The sequence below is a fragment of the Hylobates moloch genome, unplaced genomic scaffold (assembly GCF_009828535.3).
Source record: "Hylobates moloch isolate HMO894 unplaced genomic scaffold, HMol_V3 SCAFFOLD_11, whole genome shotgun sequence".
Classification (NCBI taxonomy): Eukaryota; Metazoa; Chordata; class Mammalia; order Primates; family Hylobatidae; genus Hylobates; species Hylobates moloch.
The window spans coordinates 90587100-90609349 of NW_026652286.1; the positions used below are offsets into that span (position 1 = coordinate 90587100).

Sequence of the window (22250 nt, forward strand, 5' to 3'; positions counted from 1 at the left end):
AGAAGAAGAAGAAGAAGAAGAAGAAGAAGAAGAAGAAGAAGAAGAAGAAGAAGAAGAAGAAGAAGAAGAAGAAGAAGAAGAAGAAGAAGAAGAAGAAGAAGAAAAGAAAGGTGTCTCTTATGCCTATGGACACACAGCAAGTGGTACAACTAAGATTCAAAAGAGAACAACAAAACTGTTCTTGAGTGAACGACTTCTTGCAAGCCCCCCCAAATATCCCCGGAATGACGGCGCAGCCTCCTCCTGTGCCACTGGGGCAGCAGGCGTCTTGTCCCTTACCTGCTTTGACGCGGATGTTGGGGCTCCGGATCTTGCCGGCAGCGTTCTCCGCGGTGCAGAAGTAGTCATTGTCGTGGATAAAGCTATTGAAGGCGGAGGGGGAGAAGGGGTAGAGCTGCAGCGTCCCGTTGGCGTGGACGTGCCGGATGTGCGGCACGTCGTAGATGTCGTCCCCCGTGGCCAGGTACCATCGAAGGGCCGCGCTGGGGGAGCCCGCGGCCGGGCAGGGCACCACCACCCCCACGGAGCTGGAAAAGGTCACCTGCTGCAAGGAGTCATTTACAAAGTAGAGGCTGGTGCCGACATCTTCAGGGCGGGCTGCAGGAGAGGCAAGGGGAGAGACTTGGTTAGCATGGGTTCTAACAATATCCACGTAAGCCACGGAGGCTTGCAACAGGCTGCACTCATTCACCTGACCTTCAAGCATCAGTCACTCAGTAAGCACTTATTGAGCACTGACTATATACCAGACCCTGGCAAAGGTGAATCAGAGACAGTTCCTGATCTACAGAAAACCCCAGCCTTCGGGTGCAGCGGCTCATGCCTGTAATTCCAGCGCTTTGGGAGGCCAAGGCGGGCGGATCACCTGAGGTCAGGAGTTCATGACCAGCCTGGCCAACATGATGAAACCCCGTTTCTACTAAAAATACAAAAATTAGCCGTGTACACGCGCCTGTAGTTCAGCTGCTTGAGATGGGTGAGGCAGGAGAATCGCTTGAACCTGGAAGTCAGAGATTGAAGTGAGCAGAGATCGTGCCACTGCACTCCAGCCTGGGCAACAGAGCAAGAAAGACTCTGTCTCGAACAAAAAAAAAAAAAAAAAAAGAAGGAAAGAAAAAAGAAAAGAGAAAAAAAGAAAATTCTAGGATTTTTGGAATTTGTTCAGAATAACACAGCTAAGGTACAGAACTAAAATGTGAACCCATTGCTCCCAAAGAGGACTACAGTGCTCTTTCTACCATCCCACAGACGAAAGCTGTAAAAGGTCTCAAAACCATGCTCTGAGATGAACGGCTACAGGAGCCGGGATGCTCGCCTGGAATGGAAGATGGAAGAGTGCAGGAGACCTTGATAGCCGATTTGGGAAATGTGTTGCCACAGAGGACTGAATGAGGACCAGCAGAAGAGTGGGTGGATAAGATCTAGACTTGGGGCAAAAGACCCAGCTTCTAAACCCAGCCCTGACACCATGTGACTGTGCAATTCCCTTCCTCACTCGGATCGTCTGCTCCTTCACTTGCAAAATGGAGGGAGAGGATGGGCAAGACTGCAAAGACCCCTTCCATCTCTGACATGGTGCCATTCCAACCCTCAACCACATGGGAGAATGTTCTTATGATTACAGCTGGCAGTGGCAGGGCCACCTGATGGGGAGGACTGGCCATCTGTTCCTCTTATCCCAGCATCAGGCCTAGATATTTCCTGCTCTTATCCCAGCAATCCTGAATGTTGGAATCAAGGGGTGCCCCCCTTCCTCTTGAGGAGCCTGCCCCTTTAAGAAATCCATAGACTAGCAAGTGGACACCAACCCAGAGGAAGAGACGGCAGGGTCCCAGGTCTCTAGCTGGAGGCCACTCCCTCTCCACCAGGAAGATCAAGGAGCAAACAAACCACTCTGCTGCTTGTTTAAAGAACGTTGCAGGGGACCCAACTTGACCTCAATTTCCACAACTTTATAGGATGGGGGAGGGCCCACATCCGGCTGTATTAATATTCTTGGCTTAACTCTGAGCCGAGCCTCTGGGGAGAATATACCAGGCAGCTCGTTGAGGAAGGCCATTAAGCCTCATTGGTCAGAGCAATTCACATCGTCTTATAAAAAGCCGCGATGGAGCCATTAGCAGACATGCTGGAAAACACATTCGTGGGTTCCTTGCTGTGGTGTCAGGAGCATCCTCTTAGCAGCAAATGCATTTGCTGTCCCCACCAGGCACTGCACTCATAGCAGCTGAAAGGTACTTTCTTGGAGAGGGGAGCCACATGGCCTTGCCATCCTCCTCCTCATGCTGCCTACTCTTGTGACAGTCATAAAGTTGGTGGCCGAGCAAGTCTGCTCTGCACGGGACACTCAGAAGCTCTGGAAGCATGCCCAGCTCGCTGTGGCTGGAGTGTTCCCCGAGCATGAAATCATGCCATTTCACCAGGCAGCAAACTGAGGCTCGGGAGGTTTCTCTTAGAATATACACTTAGCAGGCCCCACTTCCAAGACTCTTCTCACTTTCTGAAAGCCTTCCTTACTGACATTCATGCAGCAAATATTTGCTAAGCATCTTCTATGTGTCAGGCACTGTTGTTAGGGACTTTACTTATATGACTTCTTTTAATTCTCCCAACAACACTAAGAGACAGGTACTATTAGTATCCCAATGTACAGATGAGGGTACTAAGGCACTGAGAGATCAAAGCAACTTACCCAAGACCACAAGACCAGTAAGTGAGGGCACTGGGACTCAGACTTGGGCAATCTGGCCCTATAGTCACTGTCTTAACCATTCTGTGATGTACGACCACAGTGTAACCACTGCAATAATAAAGAGGGGACCTTCACCTTCCTCAGACACAACCTCGCCACCATCTTCCATTTTCAGCTGGCCAAGAACACACAGGTGCACACACACATACATGCACATACACGACACACACACTCCTTCCTGGGAGCGGTTTCTGTTGGATTCTGGGCATTTCAGACAATACTTTGCTTTTGGGAACAGGGACATTGCTTTGGGGTCCTGGGTGCCTCCTGAGAAACCTAGTTAATCAGGCACTCTCACCCTGGCAGCTTCATGGATTTGGGAGCCAAAATCCATCACAGTACAGAAAGACTCTACATTGGGCCTGTAAATGGACTCAGGAAGCCGAGAGAATCCCTGACAAGGAGGAATTCAGGAATTGATTCATGGGAGAAGGTATGTAAATTCTTCAGGCTAAGTATGATGTAGCCCTCTGTAATGATAACACCTCCAGCAATAATAATAGCCACCACTGACTTCATTGTTAACTACAGGCCAGGCTCTGTGCCAGGTCCATTCTAGATACCGTATTTATATTATACAGATATTATATTTGATCTTCGGAACTCCCTCGGGGGTGTTATTATTATTATTTCCATTTTACAGATAAGGAAATTAGGACTCTTAGAAGTTCACTAACTTCCCCAAAGCGATACAATGTGCAAATGCCAGAGCTGAGGCTAGAACCCAGCTTTGCCTCGCCTCAGAGCTGGGAGATGCACCTCGCACTCTACTGCAGAAACCCCGTGGAAGACAAATAAAACCACAGAATACGGTTTTTCAGGCTGGGTACTTTTCCCAACCCTCCCTCCACCCCAACCGCATTCCAAACACACATTCCCACTCTCCTTCTCTCCTGGCTGGAAATCCATTCCACTCTCCCTGCCTCCTGAGACGGCCACTTCCCCAGGCCCCCTCTGCTCCCTCCAGGAGCATCAACCACAATGACAGCAGTCTTCCTGCACTCCTGGGCCTCGGATCTTGCTGGAGCCAAGGACACAAGGTTCCCAGCAACTACAAATGGGTAGATTTAATTGATGAATTGACTGGGATCGTCCAGCCACCTGTCAGGGCTGATGAAAAGGCAGATTTATAGCAGAAGGCAAGGAGCCTCATATTTCTCCCACCCTGGGATGTGAGCTTCTGTCTTCTGAGTCTGGGGGAGCAGGGGAGGATTAGACACACCATTCATTTCTGCGTATGGCTCTGACAGTGCATTGCCATCATGAAACATCACCCTCAGGTGTAAAACAATAGCATTTTGCACTTACATTGGGTTCATATTTTACCATCACAAGGCAGCTGTCAGCTCAGAATGCAGAAACCCTTAAATAAGCATTAATTTAGCCTCGCCCTGCTTGCCAAGAGAAGGGAGTAAGCAAATACATAAAGAGGAAACTGAGGCACAGACCAGCAAATACCTCAAATCTCTGCTATGTGCCACGTTGAAGGCTGGGCATGTACATGGGCAGCAGGTAAGTGGCCACAGAAGCGATGGGTGTGTTCAGAACTCCAGGGACAGAAGGGGCAGTAGTAGGAACCTGGTGTCCTCACTCTGGCCTCATAGAGTCTGGTGTGGCCTCTACAGCAGGGGTTTCCTCACCTTCTCAGACTCATTTGAATCTTCAGAGCGGTGACAAAGCCCCAGCAAGCTCCCAGAGGAGCCCCAGACCCCTGCCTTGAAGTCTGGCAGAACTACCTCCCCTCTGGGTGCTCACCCCTCACCTGCTGTGTGACCTCAGGCAAGCCACTTAGCCCTCCTGAGCCTCCTTTACAAAAGGGCAGGATGTGATTGCACCATCTTAGCTGCCTCCCAGAGCTGCTGAGACGGTGGAATGGAATGGGGCAGTTCTTGATTCCCCGTGAGGATGTTATGAGAGATAGGGATTGTTTACTCTCCCTGAGGGGTCAAGGGTGTGTAAAGTTACTGCAGGGATGAAAGGGCACAGCTCCACCCTGCAGCCCTGCAGAATTCCAAGCCCTCTCCAAATGCTACTTCCTCTCAGCTGACTCCTGCACCCTTCAGTGTCCTCCTTCCCCAGTCATTTCTGATCCAGGGACCAGAGAAGACGTTCATTGCCTCAGGAGATATTTACCAAGCACCAGACACGGGCTGCACCATAGTATCCCAGGTATGGTGGGAGGCATCAAAGACAAGGAGAATGGCTCCACCTTCCAGGAGATTGTAAAGGAGAGCGAGAACAGGAAAGGGGGTTAAACAATAGCACCAGGCCACATGTGACCCGAGGGCTGAAAGCACTGATTTAGCCAAGAGCCATGGGGAGGGAAGGGGAAAGTTATTCAGCAGCCAGAGAAAAAGCATTGGGAAGAGGTAGGAGCTGAGCTGAGCTGGAAGACCTGGATAGGTGGGGTGACAAGCGGGGGCACTCCCAGAGAAGACAGCCCAACAACAGTGGGTGAGGCATGCATGTTGGGGGACCCTGTGGCAACCTTGCAGGCTGGAGCACTGGGTGGGTTTGGGGAGAAGAGGTGAAACCAGCTGGATTGAGGAGTTTGGGCCTCATGGTGGAAGACAGTGGGGGGTTGAAGGCAGTAGGGGATACGTGGAGGTTTGCAAGCTTGGGAAAGCAAGGTTTGAGGTGTCCAGCAGCCCCCGACAGCGGCGCCTGAGGTTATCCAAGTTCTTGTAGTCCTTATGGCTAACTTCTGTGGCATTTTGGCTGGACATCTATTTCCCTAAAATCTTAGTGGCCTAATGGTGTGCAGTCCCCAAAAGAAAGGAGACTAACATTTTGGAGTACCTTCTTTTGCCAGGCACCAGGTTTGACCATTTAATCCTCACACAAAGGTATGAGGTGGAGGGCCCATTAGTCTCATTTTAAGGGTGAGGAAAAGGAGGCTGAAGGAGTCGACATCTTCTCCAAGATCCTATAGCCAAGAAGAGATGGAGTCAAAATTCAACCAGCTCCAAACCCAAGCTTTCTCTATCACATCGTTTAGTTCAAAGTTTGGGCTCTGATGAAGTTTCCCCTCATGTCTTCTCTCCAAGCTGGTCCCAATTTGGAAAGCAAATCCCTGACAGAGACACCTCCTTTCCCCTCCAATCCCAGCCACTCCCCGCAGCTCTTTCTTCCCTCTGCAGACAGAACCAGGCATATTTACCGAAAGAAAGAAGAGGAGGGGGAACACTTCATAAATAAAGAGAGAGACACTCAGATCAACAGCAAAGCTTCTTCTGGTCAAGGGGAGAAATGGATTTTTAATAGAAAATGGAAGTTACGGGCTTGGTTGTCATGTGACAGACGCCCAGACTTAAACCCATTTAATCTTCTCTGCCGTTTAACATTGAGCACCACCCCGATGCTGTGTTTCATAAAACAGGCTCCAAATTGCTAGGAGATTAGAAGTGTGGAAATAGCACAGCAATATTTTTAAACCAGAAATCGCCCCCAGGCATTTGGGCTGCCTGCCCCCAGGGTCACCGCTGAAACCTAAGTATCCGCTGCATCAACTCACTCGCTCGCCCTCCACAGCTTGCTTGGGCATCGGGATTAGTTTTGCAAAGGGAACTCGAGCCCCGTGTATGTGACCCCCGGGGCTCCCACCCCACCTGCCTGTGTGGGATGGGGGTGTCTGTCTGCAGTGGGAGGAGCTGGCTGACTGAGGTTGCTCTGAGGTGCACACTGAATTACCCCCATGTCATCATCTGTAATCATCGTAAAGGACAACCTGAAGGGACTGAAATATTAACACCTCGCACCTCCACTGGGAGATGAGTCATTTTGTTCTCTTCCCTTACAATATTTATTCATCTCATTCACTGGACTTTTCATCCAGGAGTATCTGCCGGCGCTGGGGCCCCTGCCACACCCCCTCAGAGACAGGCAAGATCCTTCAAGATGCAGCTTTACCCGGGCATGGCAACCATTTGTAGGAGAGGTCGTGGGTCTTCAGGGGAGCAGGGGGCAGGGGAGAGGAGGAATGGCCAGGGCCAATGGGCCAGTAGGTATTCTCTCCCCTGCCAGGCCATTAGCTCCCTGAGGGCAGTGACTGTCTAGTCACCACTCTGTCTCCTGGGCACATACTAGGCACACAGTGCAGTGGTGAAAAGCCCACCCTCTGGTACCAGGCTCCCTGGGTTTGAATCCCTACTCTGTCACTTACAAGCAGTGTGTGTAACCCCAGGCAAGATTGCCTCCCTTTTCTGTGCCTCAGTTTCCCCATCTATACAAAGGTGGTGACAATGTCTACCTCAAGGGTTGTTATGGTTGGATGAGTTAACATATATGAAGAGCTTGGGACAGTTTCTGGTGTATGTAAGTGCCTGGCACCACCTAAGTATTTGTGGCTGTTGTTACAAGCATTATCATTATAGCAGGCAAGCAGTAAGTATTTGTGGGAAAAGTGAATCCTTGTGCAACAAATATGTACTGCTCACCTCTGATGATAATAATAATAACCTAAAACCGTGGTTCTCAAACATCAATATGCATAAGAATCACCTGGAGAGCTTGTTAAAAATGCAGAGCCTTAGATAACAGATTCACCAAGTCTGTCATATGGCCAGAAATTCTATTCCTGAGACTAGTGTCCTCTGTCTATACTGAGAGTAACAGTCCTTTGGAAAAGTAGATTTGCCATCCTGGACTTCTATATTTCCTTTCCCAATGACAGACGATTGTCATCTGATTGGCTGACAAGACCCTACCACCACATTAATTAACTTAATTTGGAGATCAAGATAAGAAAACAATAGTGGTAGAATCAATAGCAACAGAGCATTGCAGTAGCCACACAGCTTTTGCTAACTCCCAGGACTTACGCAGAGTTCTTCATGCAGATGTGAGCTGGAGAGGTTTCTTGGATTGATTTGCAAGGTTGATTACTTCACTGTATTTCCACACAAAGGTTTTCACGGGAGATGTATTATGTGCCCTCACTCTGATTGTTCTCATCCCAGAGTTGGAAAAATTGGATCTAGAGAGATCAACCAGTAGGGTGATCCTCCCACCGGCTCACCCACCAAGTCCATTCAAAACCCAGAGGAGGACCAGCCAGCCAGTGTCTTGCTGCTTCACTAAAACCCTTTGTTACATCCACATCTTGGATATTGTCTGAGCCCAGACACTGGGAAGGAGAGGGTTGAGTTTCCCAGACAGCATCAGAGCATGTACCAGGCAGCCTGAGCTGGTATGGTCCTTAGACAAGAGGGAGCAACAGGCCAAGTCCCATGCTCTCTGCCTGTGATGTCCACCCAATCTGGCACACCTGCTCCACCACTACCTTCCCCATCACAGTGCCATCTTTTGTTTGTTTTTTGTTGTTGTTTTTTGTTTTTGTTGTTGTTTTGAGACGGAGTCTTGCTCTGTCACCCAGGCTGGAGTGCAGCGGCACCATCTTGGCTCACTGCAACCTCCACCTCCCAGGTTCGAGCAATTCTCCTGCCTCAGCCTCCTGAGTAGCTGGGATTACAGGCATGCAACACCACGCCTGGCTAATTTTTGTATTTTTAGTAGAGATGGGGTTTAGACATGTTTGCCAAGCTGGTCTCGAACTCCCTGACCTCAAGTGATCCGCCTGCCTCGGCCTCCCAAAGTGCTGGGATTACAGGCGTGAGCCACCATGCCCAGCCCCATTATTTCTTTTTAGCATTTGTTTTGTGCCAGGCATGGTGGGAGGCCTTTTTCTTGCATTATTGCACATTTAATTCTTACAACAGCCCTTGGATATAGCTACTGCTCAAGACTCCATTTTACAGATAAGAAGACAAGCTCTTAGGTCAAATAATTTCTTGGTGTTGCACAGTTCATAGTGGCAGAGCTGCCTTTCACATCTTTATGCCAGGATGTGTGGCTCAGCAGGCACATGACAGGCTAGATTCAGACCATCCCCATGGTGTGAGCACACTGTAGGGAGATTTTCTGACAAAAGAGAGCAATTGGGGTATGATAATTCAGAATTATTTGGGAATCTCCCTGTCATTAGTCATTCCATCCCTCCCCCAACTAAACACCAGCAGCTCCCCACCCTAGTCGTTGAAATGACCAAAAAACACCTCCCATTTCCAATCCCCATGCAAAGTGCAGCTCAAGTGTCCTCCCTGTGTCCATCAGAAACATGGGTGGTTTTGGCGTTTGTTTTTAAGATTCTTAGCACAAACATGGTTTCTGTGACCAGCAACCAGAAACCTGCGAAGTCCAGTGGAGACGCAGCTATCCTTCAACCTCCAAGGCCCTGTGCCATCCGCTCCAGGAGAAGTTATGAGCAACAGCTGACTGTCGGACAGACTCTTTAATCTTCCAGCCCTTTCTAGACAGGGCCTGTCAAAGGAAGGTCCCTTATGGCCAAAAGTTCTTTCCAGGGAGTCGGCTCAGACAGCACAGTTGTCCCCAGAGAATCCTAGATTTAGATTGTTAATGCTTGAGGGACTTAAGAGATTATTTTGTCCAATCTCCTCCATTCACAAGGCCTAGAGAGGCGGAGTCATTTACCCCAGGGACACAGCTCACCAGCATCCCAGCTGGGGCTACAGTGCTGTCTCCAATGTTCTCTCAGTTCTGGCCACCCTGCTGTCAGAAAACTAGCCATTGTGGAACTCAGGAGCACCATGAAGCACCGAAACGATGTCATTTGAGGGTGTATCAGAGCAACTAGGGATGCTGCGTGTCCAGAGGAGGGGACTCAGATGGGCAGGACATCTGCCTATCTTAGTCGCAGGGCTGTCAAGTGGAAGAGGGCTTTGCCTTGCTCTATGTGGCCCAAGCGGTGACGTCAGGACCAGTGAGTAGAAGGTCCAAGACCACAACAGGGTTTGACTCATTCTAAGGATGAGCTCTGTAATAGTCAGAGCTGTGTGGCCAGGAATGGGCTGCCTTGCAAGGAAGGAGTCCCTGTCGCAGGAAGTGCTAGTGCAGACAGAAAAAGATGCTGGGTGGGAACGCTGCAGAAGGAGTCAGCCTCTGATTAGGGGACAGATTCCACAGCCTTAAAGATGCCTTCCAACCCTGCAAGACTTTTACCCAAGGTGATCACCTGAATCTCCCTCTCCCACCCCCGACGCAGAGGTCCCATCCTCTCTCATACCCCACGACTGCGGGAGGGTCACCCTAGTAGCAGGGTGTCCACCAGTCTTGACTCAGCAGAGTTTTCAGAGATTCCAATGAATGCTGTGACCTTAAATGAGGTCACATAAGATGGGACTGTGCCTACTGCTCTTCCCACAAAAGACTGTGGATTCCCTGCAGGTAGAATGTCCCTTTGGGGGAGTTGGTCCAGAGGACTATGGACCACACTTGCATCTGAGAACCTTGGAGGGGAATGGGAGGAGGGAGGAGGGAGCAGAGGTAGGCTTCTTCCCACTCCCACCGCCACTGGGGCCACAAGGGATCTGCCAAGTTTGCTCCAGGAAGACTATTGCCAGCCTGGCTGTGCCTCATCAGCTGTTCCCCATGATGCTGAAAAGCAAAGCTAGGAAAATTCTCCATATGTTGGGGCCCACGGAGAGGGAGACAGCCACAAACAGCTGTGAGACCTTCATCGTTCCTGTATGATGAAATGACAGTAATTACGCCTCACATTTCAGCAGAGCATTTATAAGGCTAAAACGGGTTTGCTGTGGTGTTTACATGCGTGTGTTCACATGTTGCCTCATTCCGTATACAAAGCACTGTCACATGATGTACATTTTTATGCCTCTCATTCTTATTTATGCACATATGCAGTAACAACTGCTCCGTAGGACAGCCAGGACAGGGGTAATTTTGCCCATTTTACAGATTACGAAATAAAGGCACATGAACCATTAGGCAACTTGCCCAGGTAAGACAGGCTGAGCTTTTTCAGGTCCATGGATAATGTTCTTTCCAACACACAGACACACATACACACATGCACGTGCAAACACACATGCATCTCTTTAGAATCAGTTTAATGGATATGCAACTAACTAGCATTTGAATAATTGTTGTTAATGAAGATGGTGACCTTGGAAACTGTTAGTGCAAGCATCATGTAGAGACAGGGCACAGGGAGTGGGGCAGGGCAGCTGAACGAATGAGGGGAGTAGCAGCTGGAGTGGCATGGGTGGTCCCCAAGGCTAATGCCGTTCACGCTAAAGCAGCACAGGACAAACATCTGTTCAACAAGGCACACAGGCTGTGGAGCCCACAGCCGCCCCAACATGTAGGATCCCACAGGCCATGGCCTGCCATAGGCAGCACTTGACCTCTGGGTCACATGCTGCTTCCCTGTGACAGACTGGGTCATGGGGGGAAGAGCAGTCCCAAGGTCACAGGCTGCCAAGAGTGTTCTCTATGTGCAAAACTGCCTGAAAAACAGAGGTTCATCTCAGCACGGAGAGACACAGAAATACATCCAGTGACAGTTATGAGGGCTCCTCGCTTTGTGAGGAGTGCTTACACAGGCTTTATGGCATGAACTCCAGAATAGTTCTTACTCTGGCCAACCATGGTAGAGATTTAACAACCAACCTCAGCCTTCCCTTGGCAGATATGAGACGAGCCTTTGCCTCACCTCAAATCCAAGTCTGGAGTCAACCTCAGCCCTCTTCGTTTCCACTGATGGCCAGGGGAAGGGAATGTGCTGGGCACCCCAGGGACACTCAGGTGACCACATGGCCTCAGCTATCTTACTGAAGGAGTCCTACATGCTATGCAGCTAGGTGATGGATGGAAGGAGTTGACGTACCCTGTCCTGGCCACTACTCCATCTTTCTTATCGTTATAAAGTCTAAGCCAGCTGGCTTGGCCAAAAATGTGGCTGATTAATTCAACTGCTTAGGGAAGGATCTGATGATGCATTCTGGAGAGGGGGCAGGGAGAGGAAGGTAGAGGCAACACAGAGGAAAAAGTAGAGGTCTAATGTTTATTGAGCACTAACTATGTTCTGGCTACTTGATATGCATTATCTTCTTTAATCCCATTTCATAGCTGGAGAAAGTGGGGCTCAGAGAGGCCCAAAGTCACATGGCCAGTAAGTGCAGAGCCAGGATGTGAATGAAAGATTTGCCTTGACTCCAAATTTCTACCACACTAGTGGGTTGCAACCTTTTTTATTTTTCATTCTACTCTAATATATGAAATTGGATAATGAATAAAAGCTCTAGTTGAAGCTCTGCCCTCTGGCCCTCCCCCCGCTCTCTACCTCTATCCATCCCCTGAGGCTCCACCTCACCCCTTAGGCCTCCATACCACATCCCTTGGAAACCTCTGTGGGCTCCGGTGGGCCAGGCCCCTTCTTGATCAGTGGATGTGCAGAAAAATAATCTGAGAAGGCTTTGGAGCTGCACCTGCCATAGTAGTATCCTCTCAGGGCCCTGGAAATGCAGACAAAACCATTCCCGAGGCCACACTCCCACTGCAGCATCCCAGCTGGCTCGCTGGGAGGGACCACTCAGCTCTCCTGAAGTGCTCACTCCTCAAGCATCACTCCAGGCTCTTGACACGCCCTTCCCTCAGTGACTGTAGTGCCTGTCCTCCCTCTGCCCCGCCATAACCAACCCACATACCTGAAGCTGCCCTAGGGGAGGTGGAATGAGAAGCTGGTGCTGTATCTTTCATCTCTCTGAAGCCACAATCACCTCCCAGGCTAGGTGGTGACAAACTAGGAGGGTGAAAGAGCATTCCGCCTCACTCCATACCCCCATGCCATCAGCCACTGCCCCACCACCTGCTGATGGCAGCCCTAGGCACCCAGCTCCCTGCATTCTAGGGGTGCACCCACCAGGAAGCTAATGCAGGCCCTGGATTTCTATAGCTAGTTTGCCCCTCTCTTCACCCTCTTCTTCTTCCTGCAGCATGAGAGGAGCAACTCACATCCCAAGTTTGGTCTACCTTACGGTGTCTTGGCCCATTGCTACCCATCCTACCCCAATATCCCTAGTGCCACTGTCTGTCCTTGGATAGGGGTGGTGGGAGCTCTGGGGCTGCCTTGCCAGATGCAGCCAGTGCTGAGCACTGGAGGCACATATGGAGGCAACAAAATCTAGGAGACAGAAGCATTACCAACACCAGTCCTTCTCCCAGCTCCTGCCCCACCGCCTTCCATGCAAGGAGGAAGCCAATGACTGGCTGCTACTGAGGTTGAGATCAAGATGCTACTCACAGAGGGCACAGCTTTTGGCCTGGCTAGGTGAGCATGCAAATCTATATGCAGATTATATGCAAATCTGGGGCGTGCCCTTGGATTCCTGGCACCCTGCCATCGCTGCTGCCTGTAGCTCACCCTATTCATGCACCTGGGTACCCGCTAGAATCGACCGGGCTGGGAGCTGAGAAAGTGCTTCAGGAACTAGGGGATCTTCTCTTGACTACTTCAGAGGTCCCCCAGAAAACAAATCCTCCAACATCATGGAGGAGGGAAGAACCTCGAAGCCTGGGAAGAATCTCGAAGCCTGGAACTCGTATCCCTGCAGAAAAGCTCTCTGAGCATCTGCCCTCCCCTCTCTTCATCTACAATTAAATCATCCTTCACCAGCCAGAGCAGGGTACCAAGCAAGTGGCAAGGATGGAATTCTAAGACACAGAGAAGGTCAGGAAGGCTTGAGGTCTGCACCCCTCTATCATAGACTAACAGCCCGTGGGGTGCTCTGGACAGATCTTGGCCCTGTGTTTGGGGGCTCCCAGCCAGCCTGTTTGGGGCCTGCTTCCCTAGCAAGCTCTCCCTGGGCCAAAGCCCTGTCTGCTTGCCCACCTCTTCTCTGATCCTCATCCTAAGAAAACTAAGCCTCTCCGTCCAGTCCCCCGGGATCTGTTCAACTTAAGCGCTGCCTTTGGGTCCACTGCTTACTTGCTTTTTGTTTCTAATTAGCTCCCCATTCTACTGCAGAAATATATTAAAGGCAGCTGGCTTTGATGCCCAGAAAAACGAAGCATCGGAAAGGCTTGTCAGGCATCATGGCCCTGCCAATCTCCCTCATGTTATTCTAGCAACCGGGGTCTCTCTGCCACTCAGCCCCTCCCCAGTATTCACTGGCCCTTCACCTGCCTCCCCTAAGTTGCGTTTGCCATTTCAAGATTTTAAAAACACATTTCCCCATTGCCCCCCCTTTTTTTAATTAGACACTGAACAGAATGTTGGAGATTTTCTTAATGGCCTGATGAAGGCTTTTGATTTGGCCTTCTCAAGAGAGAAGAACCATGAGTCCCCATCGGAGAAGTTGGGGTGGGAAATGAAAAAATCAATGCAATCCATTATTTTGGCTTTTAGAAAACAGGAATTTTAGTGCCGGGGAAGCTTGTTCTTTTACACAGTAAAAATGCAAATGCAGACAACACAGATGCTGGCACGCTGGATGTAACAACGGAGAGCGCCTCGCCGGGGTTCATCCGGCTGCCTAAACCTGGATTTGTTTTGGCAATAATAAGGCAGTTATTGGAGACTCGATAACCGATGATTAAAACACCTTCCCAGTTTAGTTCTGGGGAATCGGTCTGAGCTCAGGCATCATAAAAAAAAGGTATTTTGAGAGGAATGGAAATAACAGAAGCTTAAAACACATTCAATAACTGCTTAATTCCATCCAAAGGATGCTCCATCTCATCCTGTTTTCTCCTCTCCCTCCCTGCCTCCTCCCGCTCCTCACAGATGGACGTACAAATTATCGCAAGAGGATATTGTTTTCTGTAACAGGCTCGAACATTCACATTTACATTTTCCTTGGTGCCGCGGGGGTGACTGGCAACGGGAGAGAAAATACTCCAAACCCCATCTTTCTTGCTGTCTCCGCATCACATCTTCCCCAAGCCGCCTCTGCCACCCCCTACCACGCCACCCCAAGCAGAACAGGCCCCGGGGACCAGCCTGGCACCTAAGACCCAATTAAGGCACCAAGGAAAAGAAAGGCCTGTCTGGCGAGGCGCCCTGGCGCCCAACAGACGCTGGAGCCTCTGAATCGCAGGGGCACCGGGCTCTGCAGACCCAAAGGCCACCGAGGAGCCGCCACAACTGGCACCTCCAGCCCGCCTACAGGTCCAAGGTCACTGGCAACTTCCATCTCGAGTTGGACAAGATTTTGCCCCTTGGCTGTCCTGTTGCCTTCTGGGCCTTTCTCCACCCCCACCCCCATCTGCTCCCGCCCTATCAAATAGCTCGGCTTCATTTATTAATGCCAGGCTCCTGGAAGGGGGAGGGGAGCGTCCTTCAGATATTTGCTGAGGGGCCTCCTGCACTCCCCGGGAATGGGCTGTCCTGGAAGATGTCTCCAGAGAGTGTTGTGGAGGCATGGGGGAGTTGGGGACAAAGCCGGGCTAGAGTGTGGCAGCAGCTTCGGCCTGTGCTTTCTCGCCTGACAAATTGCAAAAGGGGATGGGGGTTGGAGAGAGAACTATCGAGAGAGAAAGCCGCTCCTCACCTTATGTATTTTTAATATTAATGTAATTAAAGCTGCGAGCCGAGCCAGCCTGCGGGGGCGGAGGGAGGCAGGAAGAACCTGGGGAGAGGGAGACTGGGGTTCGGGGGTGGGGCTTGAACAGGAGGCAGGCTTCTTGCTCTGCTAAGGTAGGATGAAGGAGTGCGATGCGGGGGGCAAGGGGTTAAACAGCAGAGACCAGCCTTGGTGTGTAACCCGGGGGACCCCACTGGACCTTCTGAGAAACTCAACTACTTTGTCCACGATTTTTGAGGCCACCCTTCCTTGTCCCGCTATCCGATCGCCCAGTAAATGCCAGCAGTATCTGGGCCTTCAGTCTGGCTTTGATCCGGCGGTATCTACAAATAAGGGTTATCCTCCTTCCCGCAACCCACGATGTATCGCAGTGGGCTCCTGCAGGCTGCAGATTCCAGACCCCGGGAGCACCGGCAGGGCAGGGTTGGACCCCTCCCAGGGTGACAACCCTCCACTGGAGTGCCCTTCCTCATCGCCTTGGGGTCAAGAGTTGCCGCCCGGCCAGGGCAACAGCCAGGGCAAAGGGAGAGAGAAGCCGCCCCGGGGCGAGAAGGAGAAAAGTTAGAGGGCTGAACAGGTGACGCTGAGCTTGTTGGAGCGTGTGTGCTCCACCGCGCAAGGGCGCGGAGTTCGGCCGCCTCATCTCCCGCCATCTGCGCGCCCAGGGGCACGTCCTCTGCGATAGCCTGGAAGCCAGACTACCTGCGCCTGCCTGGTCCCGACTCAGTGCCCAGGTGGCTTCAGTCGGAAATGTCTGCCCTCTTCCAACCTCCCGGTCCCGGCTGCCTCGCGGATCAGGTACGCAGCGCCCCGGCCGCAGGTCTGGACATGCCGGACACCTGGACCCACCCCTAGCAACCCCCTCTCTCCAGGAAGAGGGACACGCCCCCCAGCCTGAAGACTTGTCCCCAGGTCCAACTGGCCAGGCGCGGAAGCGGAGAATCTCGCACCTTGGGGCGCCCTGCCCGAGGTGGCCACGGTGGCGCACCAAGCCAGGGCTAGCTAGCGCCCGGGGCAGAGGGGTGGGGTGGGACCAGGGGAGGGTGACCTCTGGGTTTGGAGAACAAACTTGCTATCCGAGGGACCTCCAGCTCTCGGGACTCACTATCCCCACCCTACCTCCAGCCAATGCGCGGATAAGCGCCATGCGGTGCGCCAACATTCGCGCCAGGGCTGGGGTCCGCGGCGGGAGAGGGGCGCACGGACACAGCGGAGGAATCAGCCGCCGAGTCCGAGGGCCGAATAAGCGAGGACTCCTAGGTCAAGAGTCACGGCCTGAGGACCCCTCGACTCGGAGGGCACTCCGGGGTCCCAGTGCCACCAAGCTGCAGGAAGAGGGCAACGGCTGGGGGAGGGGTCCAGGGCAGAACTGCCGCCGGGCAGGGAGCAGGGAGATGAGGGGCTCCTTCGCCACCACCCCTACGGGCGCGCCCCAAAACGGCAGACGCGGGTGGCTGGCGGAGCGGTCGGGGGCTGACTCTCACTCGGCCCCTGTCAGGTTGCCTGCCCCTCCCCGCTGCGCCCCACCCGGGCCTTGCATCCCGGTCGGTCCCCCCAGGCACCTGGAGCCCGCCGGGCACCCCACCTCGCCGCCAGCCGCGCCACCCTGGCCCCGCCGCCTCCGCCGCCCAGCCGCCCGCGCAGGTCTCACCTTTGTGTAAAGAGTCCAGGAGCAGGAGGAAAGTTACCAGCCACATGCCATAAAGAGGCCCTATTCTCCGGGGAGGTGGTCCTGTGGCCGGCCGTGCGGCAGCGCCTCTCCCCCGCTCAGCGCGCTCCCAGCCGCCCGCACTCCGCGCCCCTCTCTCTCTGTTCCTCAGCCCAGCGCTCGGCTGCGGCGGCGGCTCCTCCCTCCTCGGCTCCCCGGCTCCTGTCATCCGCGGGGCTGGGCTAGGCGGCCGCTCTCCCCGCCCCCCCGCGGCACCCCGGGTGGTGAGCGCCACGCGAGTCCGGAGCCCAGACGGACCCCAGCCCCACATGCCCAGGAACAGGACAGGCGGCCCGGGCCAGACGGCTCCGACCCGGCTCCGCTGTCTGAGAGGCGAGGGGTCCCTGTCACCCACCGGCTTGGAGCCTGTGGTCGCACACAGGCATGTGTCATCCATGTGCCAACAGCCTGCCATGCTTCAGCCAAGGACGCCTGGTTTCTACTGGCCTAAGTCACCTGGGACACGAGCTTCCTGCCTCTTTCGGACTCAGCTTACCCCCCCCCCCCCCCGGAAGGAGCATGGACGCTCTGGGTAGAATCCCAGGCTTTTCAGTGCTGTCTGGTGCTACTCCCCACCCCAAAGTTCCTAGCTGCCCTTCCAACCCCTCGTGACTTCCGCAAGCCTGCCCTCCGGAGAACCCCAGATGAGTCCAGTCATCCCCCCTGGCACTCTTCTAATTTTCCTCAGCACTTGGCACATTGTGACTATTTAAACGATTATTCGCAATGAGCAGTTTAATGTCAACTCTACCTGTGTATCTTCCTCCTTTATCTTTACCTACCCACCCCTATAGCTTTCCTGCCTGGCAGAAATTGGCTTATTCCTTACACTCATTTTTATGAAGTTGGCATAGAATAGGACTGGAGTGAGGGCGTCTTCTCAGTGACCAAATGAATGTTGAGCACCTGCTGTGTCAGGCACTGGCTCAGGCACTGGGTCCTCAGGCATGGCTGAGCCAGGTCTGCTGTAAAGGTCAATATGGTTGGAAAGCCCTCCTTTTGTCTTAATTCCAAAATAAGAGAACCCAGAGAAGGGATCCAGGTACGCCTGAGAATGGCCTATGAGCCAGGACTGGAACTCCCTTTGCAGGGTCATGGAAGCCGCTTTGAGTATGCCCTGACAATTTGGCTGTACCTGGGCAGTGCGGAGTGCGAAGTTTGGAGGGAGAGAAGGGTGCCGCTGGCTAGCTGCATTTACCAGAGGAAGAAAATTTACTTCTTCGAAATGTGTGGCCTAAGTTCACACGGGAGGATTGGGACTCCTCACTCCCAGGTTTTGCCAAAACATCCCTAGAAATTTTAATTAAATTTTGAAAAGTATGTGTTTTTTATATGTTAAAATATACGTAACATAAAATTTACCATTTTAACCATTTAAAGTGTACTATTCTGTGGCATTAAATACATTCACATGTGCAACCATCATCACTTACCATTTCCAAAACTTTTTCATCATCCCAAACAGAATCCTGCACCCATTAAATAATAACTCCCCCTTCCCCTCCCCCAGCTCCTGGCAACCAACATTCTACCTTCTGTCTCTATGAAGCAGCTTATTCTAGGTACCCCATAAGTGAGATCATAAAGTATGTATCCTTTTGTGCTTGGCTTACTTTACTCAGCATAATGTTTTCAAGGTTCATCCTTTAAACGGGTGAGAAAATCAGGGCTTAGCTTGTTCAAGGCCACCAAGGTTGTATCAGAAGCAAGACTAGAACCCAGGCCTCCCGACTCCAGAGCAGAACTTGCTCTATAAGCTGCTGCATCCCTCGGTGGCTCAGCTCCTCATGCGAAACCACCACCCCGAAACAATTTGCAGGAGGTGTTTTGTCATCTGGAAACACAGGCATAGAACAGAGATGGGGGACAGACTGCAGGGGGTGTTCGAGACGACCCAGACCAATCTCTTTCTTTACAGATAAGGAAACTGAGGCCCAGAATGGGGAAGCCATGAGCCTGCCCGAGGTCACGCAGGGAGTGACAGAGCCCTCACGTTTCCAATCTTCTGTCTTAGCTCCCATCTCTCACCGCCCTCAGCCCGCTGCCTCATTCTTCTACCATGCCCCTTCCCTTCAAAAGGGAACGGTCATTGAGAGGAATCCAGTTATTTAAAACTAAGCCTATTGACCCAGAGCACCTGGTCAGGCCATGCCTAAAATAAACTGCTAAGGCAGACAGGATGAAAAGGGCTGCTGTCTGTTGGGAGGGGATCTGAGTGGGCCTGGGGATATCAGCACAGCTGCTCCGTGCCCCGCAGGCTGGAAGTAGAGGTGGACCCTCCTCTTTGCATCTACCCCAAGTACCTCCTACAACCTGAGTCTAGGAGGCTTTATGCTAGTTACACGCAGGGGGCTTTAAAGAACCACAACATGTGTGTTACCTGAAGGGTGAGGTCATTCATTGTGCCGGTCACTGCAGTCTGGCTGTCCCCGGGAGGAGAAATATATGTGGAAATAAAGGGGTGGTCAAGTGGGGAGAGCAGACCTGGGGACCCCCTCTGGCAAAAAGGAAGCTTTCTAATGTCACGGTTAAGAGCCTGGCTTTGGAAACAGCAAGAGATGAGTCCTCAGCCCACCTCTGCCACTTGCCAGCTGTGTGCCTGGGAAATGTATGTGTGCCAAGCTGCAGTTTCCTTACCGGTGGAATGGGGACATCCCCAGCATCTGCCTTGGAAAGTGGTAGCGAGGATTAAATAAGACAAGCCCCATGGCTGGCACATAGTGAGCACAGGTAACTATCATGAATGGGAATGGCTTTGCTCACAAGGACCTTGACCTGTGGGAACTGGGAGGAGGGAACAGCCCACTGGGGGAATGTTGGGATGATATTGTGCATTGCATGCTGTGACAAGGCCAGAGCCAAGGAGCTGGGAATCCAGGCAAGAGGCTGCAGAAACACGGAAGGTGCACACTGAGGCTGGAAGAGCCTGGTGAGATGGCTAACAAAAGAAGGACCTGAAAAACAGGCAGGTCAGGCCTCATGCTTTTTGTGTTTCCCATTGATTTTTGTTCCTCCTCAGTATCTAGGGAAATATCTTTGAAAATGACAGGTTGGCTCAGATGTATTCAGAAGTCTCCTCTTCGACAAGAGTTGTATTAGGGGTGGGCAAACCAGCACGCCAGGAAATCCTAAGGGAAAACTGAAACGCCGGGGAAGAGTCAGGCGGCGTGTTCTACCTCACGCCCACCTTAAACCCTGACAGTCCCCTCCCCAGCTGACATTTTGGAGGGGCTATATTTTATTTTGATAGAAGGGACAGTTCCCAAAATTATATGGAAAACTTCACACCCACACACAAATATATTCACGCCAGAGTGAGAACAAACACAGTTGCCCAGGCAAACGTTCATGTGTACAGGTAAACATAAACACTTAATGACAGGCACACCTGTGCTTAAATGTGATTTGAACACAATCCAGAAATTCTGCATTGGCACCTATGCATATGCTCCATTTTTTAAAGCCTCAAATTTGTGGGATTCCTTTCTAGTAGGGACACATTATCCATTTAAAAGCAGTGATCAGTTTTAATATTTTCTTGCATCAGAATGCTAGGTGATGATCTGTCTATATTTTGGCTTTTGTGCTTTTGTTTTTGTTTTTTTTAAACAATGCCAGTTGAAGCAGCTATATGAAGTCACTGGGAGGTGAGCCCTCTCCAATTCAGGTTAATCATGGATATTTAGGGGGTATTATTTTGCCATGTTATATTAAGACTAGAGCCATCATGAGAAACATCAGATGTTTTTATTGTTTAACTCAAACAATAAGCTTATATATTTTGGATACTTTTCTTCAAAAACAAAGGCATATAATTATTCTAACAAAGGCTTCATATGCCCTCTGGAATTCTTTGACAACTTGAGTATAAATAGGGTTTTCATAAAAGGAATCAATACTGAACCAGGTCAGTGTGAAAAACTTAACTTTTGGTATTATATAGCTAATTCAAGATTGACGTTCTTCATACTTACTTATCGGTTGGGGGAGGGAAAAACAGGGATCTCCCTTCTTCCCTCCCCGCAATTTAAAATTGATTTTAATATTATAGAAAGGGTCCTAATCTACAAATCAGATATCCTAGGTTCTTGTGTCACCTCTGTCTCCATAGCCAGCTGTGTGATCTGTGATAAGTCACCTTGCCTTTCTGGACCTCGGTTCCTTCACCAGTGAGGTGAAAGAGCTGGGCTGGAATGATCACCAAGATCCCTTCCTAAGACCAAACACAAGGTAAATGCAAACAAATATGCACATTCCCCCTTCCTACCCTACATAGGTGTATAGTGTGGACCCACAAATGTGTGCAGACAGAGAAACAGAAGCTTTTATGCACAGATATTCGGAAGCTAATAGGCACAAAAAAATACACAAAATAAAGTTTTGGCTTCAAATATATACACATACATCTAAAACACCATCTTCTTGAGATGGGATGAATCGTTACAATTCATAGACTGTGATGCCTATATGTAAAAAAATAGTATGTGTCATTAAACTACCCAGGCTCTCCTTAAACCAAAATTCTGTCTGCTGGGCTCAGAAGATGTCTAGGTATGCTTGCCACTTACTCTCTCATCATTTTGGATGATCATATTATGGCTGTAAGCTCACTGGAGCAAAGGGTCTAGAGCCCTGGGGCTCCGACCCTACAGATGCAGTCTCTGCGGTCCCATTGCCCTTGTTCAGGCTGCTGTCTCAGCAGTGACACCAGGATGGCTGGTCAGGGGCTGTGGAAGCCCCCAGCAAGGCAGGAGTCCCCTGAATAACTGTGGCCCCTCTCCTGCTGTTCTTTCTCAGCTCACAACTCTGAAATCGGTTGAGAAGCCAACCCAGAGAGATCCCATGAAGCCCGGATTCGACGGAGCTGAAGCTCATTGGCACATTTCTCTCTGGGGAGTGGTGAGGCGGAAGGTATGCAAACTAAGAGAGATAGGAAAAAAAAAAGTCCAATGAGCGGAGCTCAATTTGCTGGCTTCCCAAGTCTTCCAGCATTTCTTCTGGCCCATGTGTCACTCACAAATGTGCTTATCAAATTTTATGAAAGCGTCTTCTACACTGGAAAACCTTCACCTTTCTCAAGTACCCAGTGCCCCCTTTTTCACCTGTTTAAGGCTTCCCATTCGGCAGGGCCTGGTCAGGCACCCCCAGTTATCCCTGACCAGGCCTCCTCCGGTCTCCCACTGCCTCAGACATCTACTTGGCCCATGGGTCTCATCCCTTTGTCTAGAATTGTGGCTATTTATGCACGTGTCTGACTTGTCTCCTCTTCTAGACACTGGGCTCTGACCCTTTCGATTTGTACCTGCAGGCCCTAGCCTGGTGCCTCCTGGCTCTTAGGGGTACACTCAGTAAATGTTGATTTAATGACCAGATGGGCTCATTCTTACAA

General features: G+C 51.2%; 1 protein-coding gene and 1 long non-coding RNA gene across 2 annotated transcripts in view; one reads left to right on the forward strand and one right to left on the reverse strand.

Annotated features, from left to right (window-relative positions):
* The window catches only part of DSCAML1 (DS cell adhesion molecule like 1), a 385406-nt gene extending 367582 nt beyond the window's left edge, over positions 1–17824 (reverse strand). Inside the window, exons 1-2 of the mRNA XM_032167536.2 lie at positions 16805–17824; positions 280–597 (exon numbers count right to left, since the gene is read on the reverse strand). Coding sequence (XP_032023427.1) covers positions 280–597; positions 16805–17276 — 790 coding nt within the window. The 5' untranslated portion in view covers positions 17277–17824. The remainder of the gene's footprint in view (positions 1–279; positions 598–16804) is intronic.
* Positions 17825–19395: 1571 nt separating this feature from the next.
* On the forward strand, positions 19396–21790 carry LOC131384537 (uncharacterized). The gene is made up of 3 exons (XR_009215489.1): positions 19396–19591; positions 20973–21091; positions 21659–21790. It is a non-coding gene; the product is annotated as an uncharacterized LOC131384537 (long non-coding RNA).
* The last annotated feature ends 460 nt before the right edge of the window (positions 21791–22250 follow it).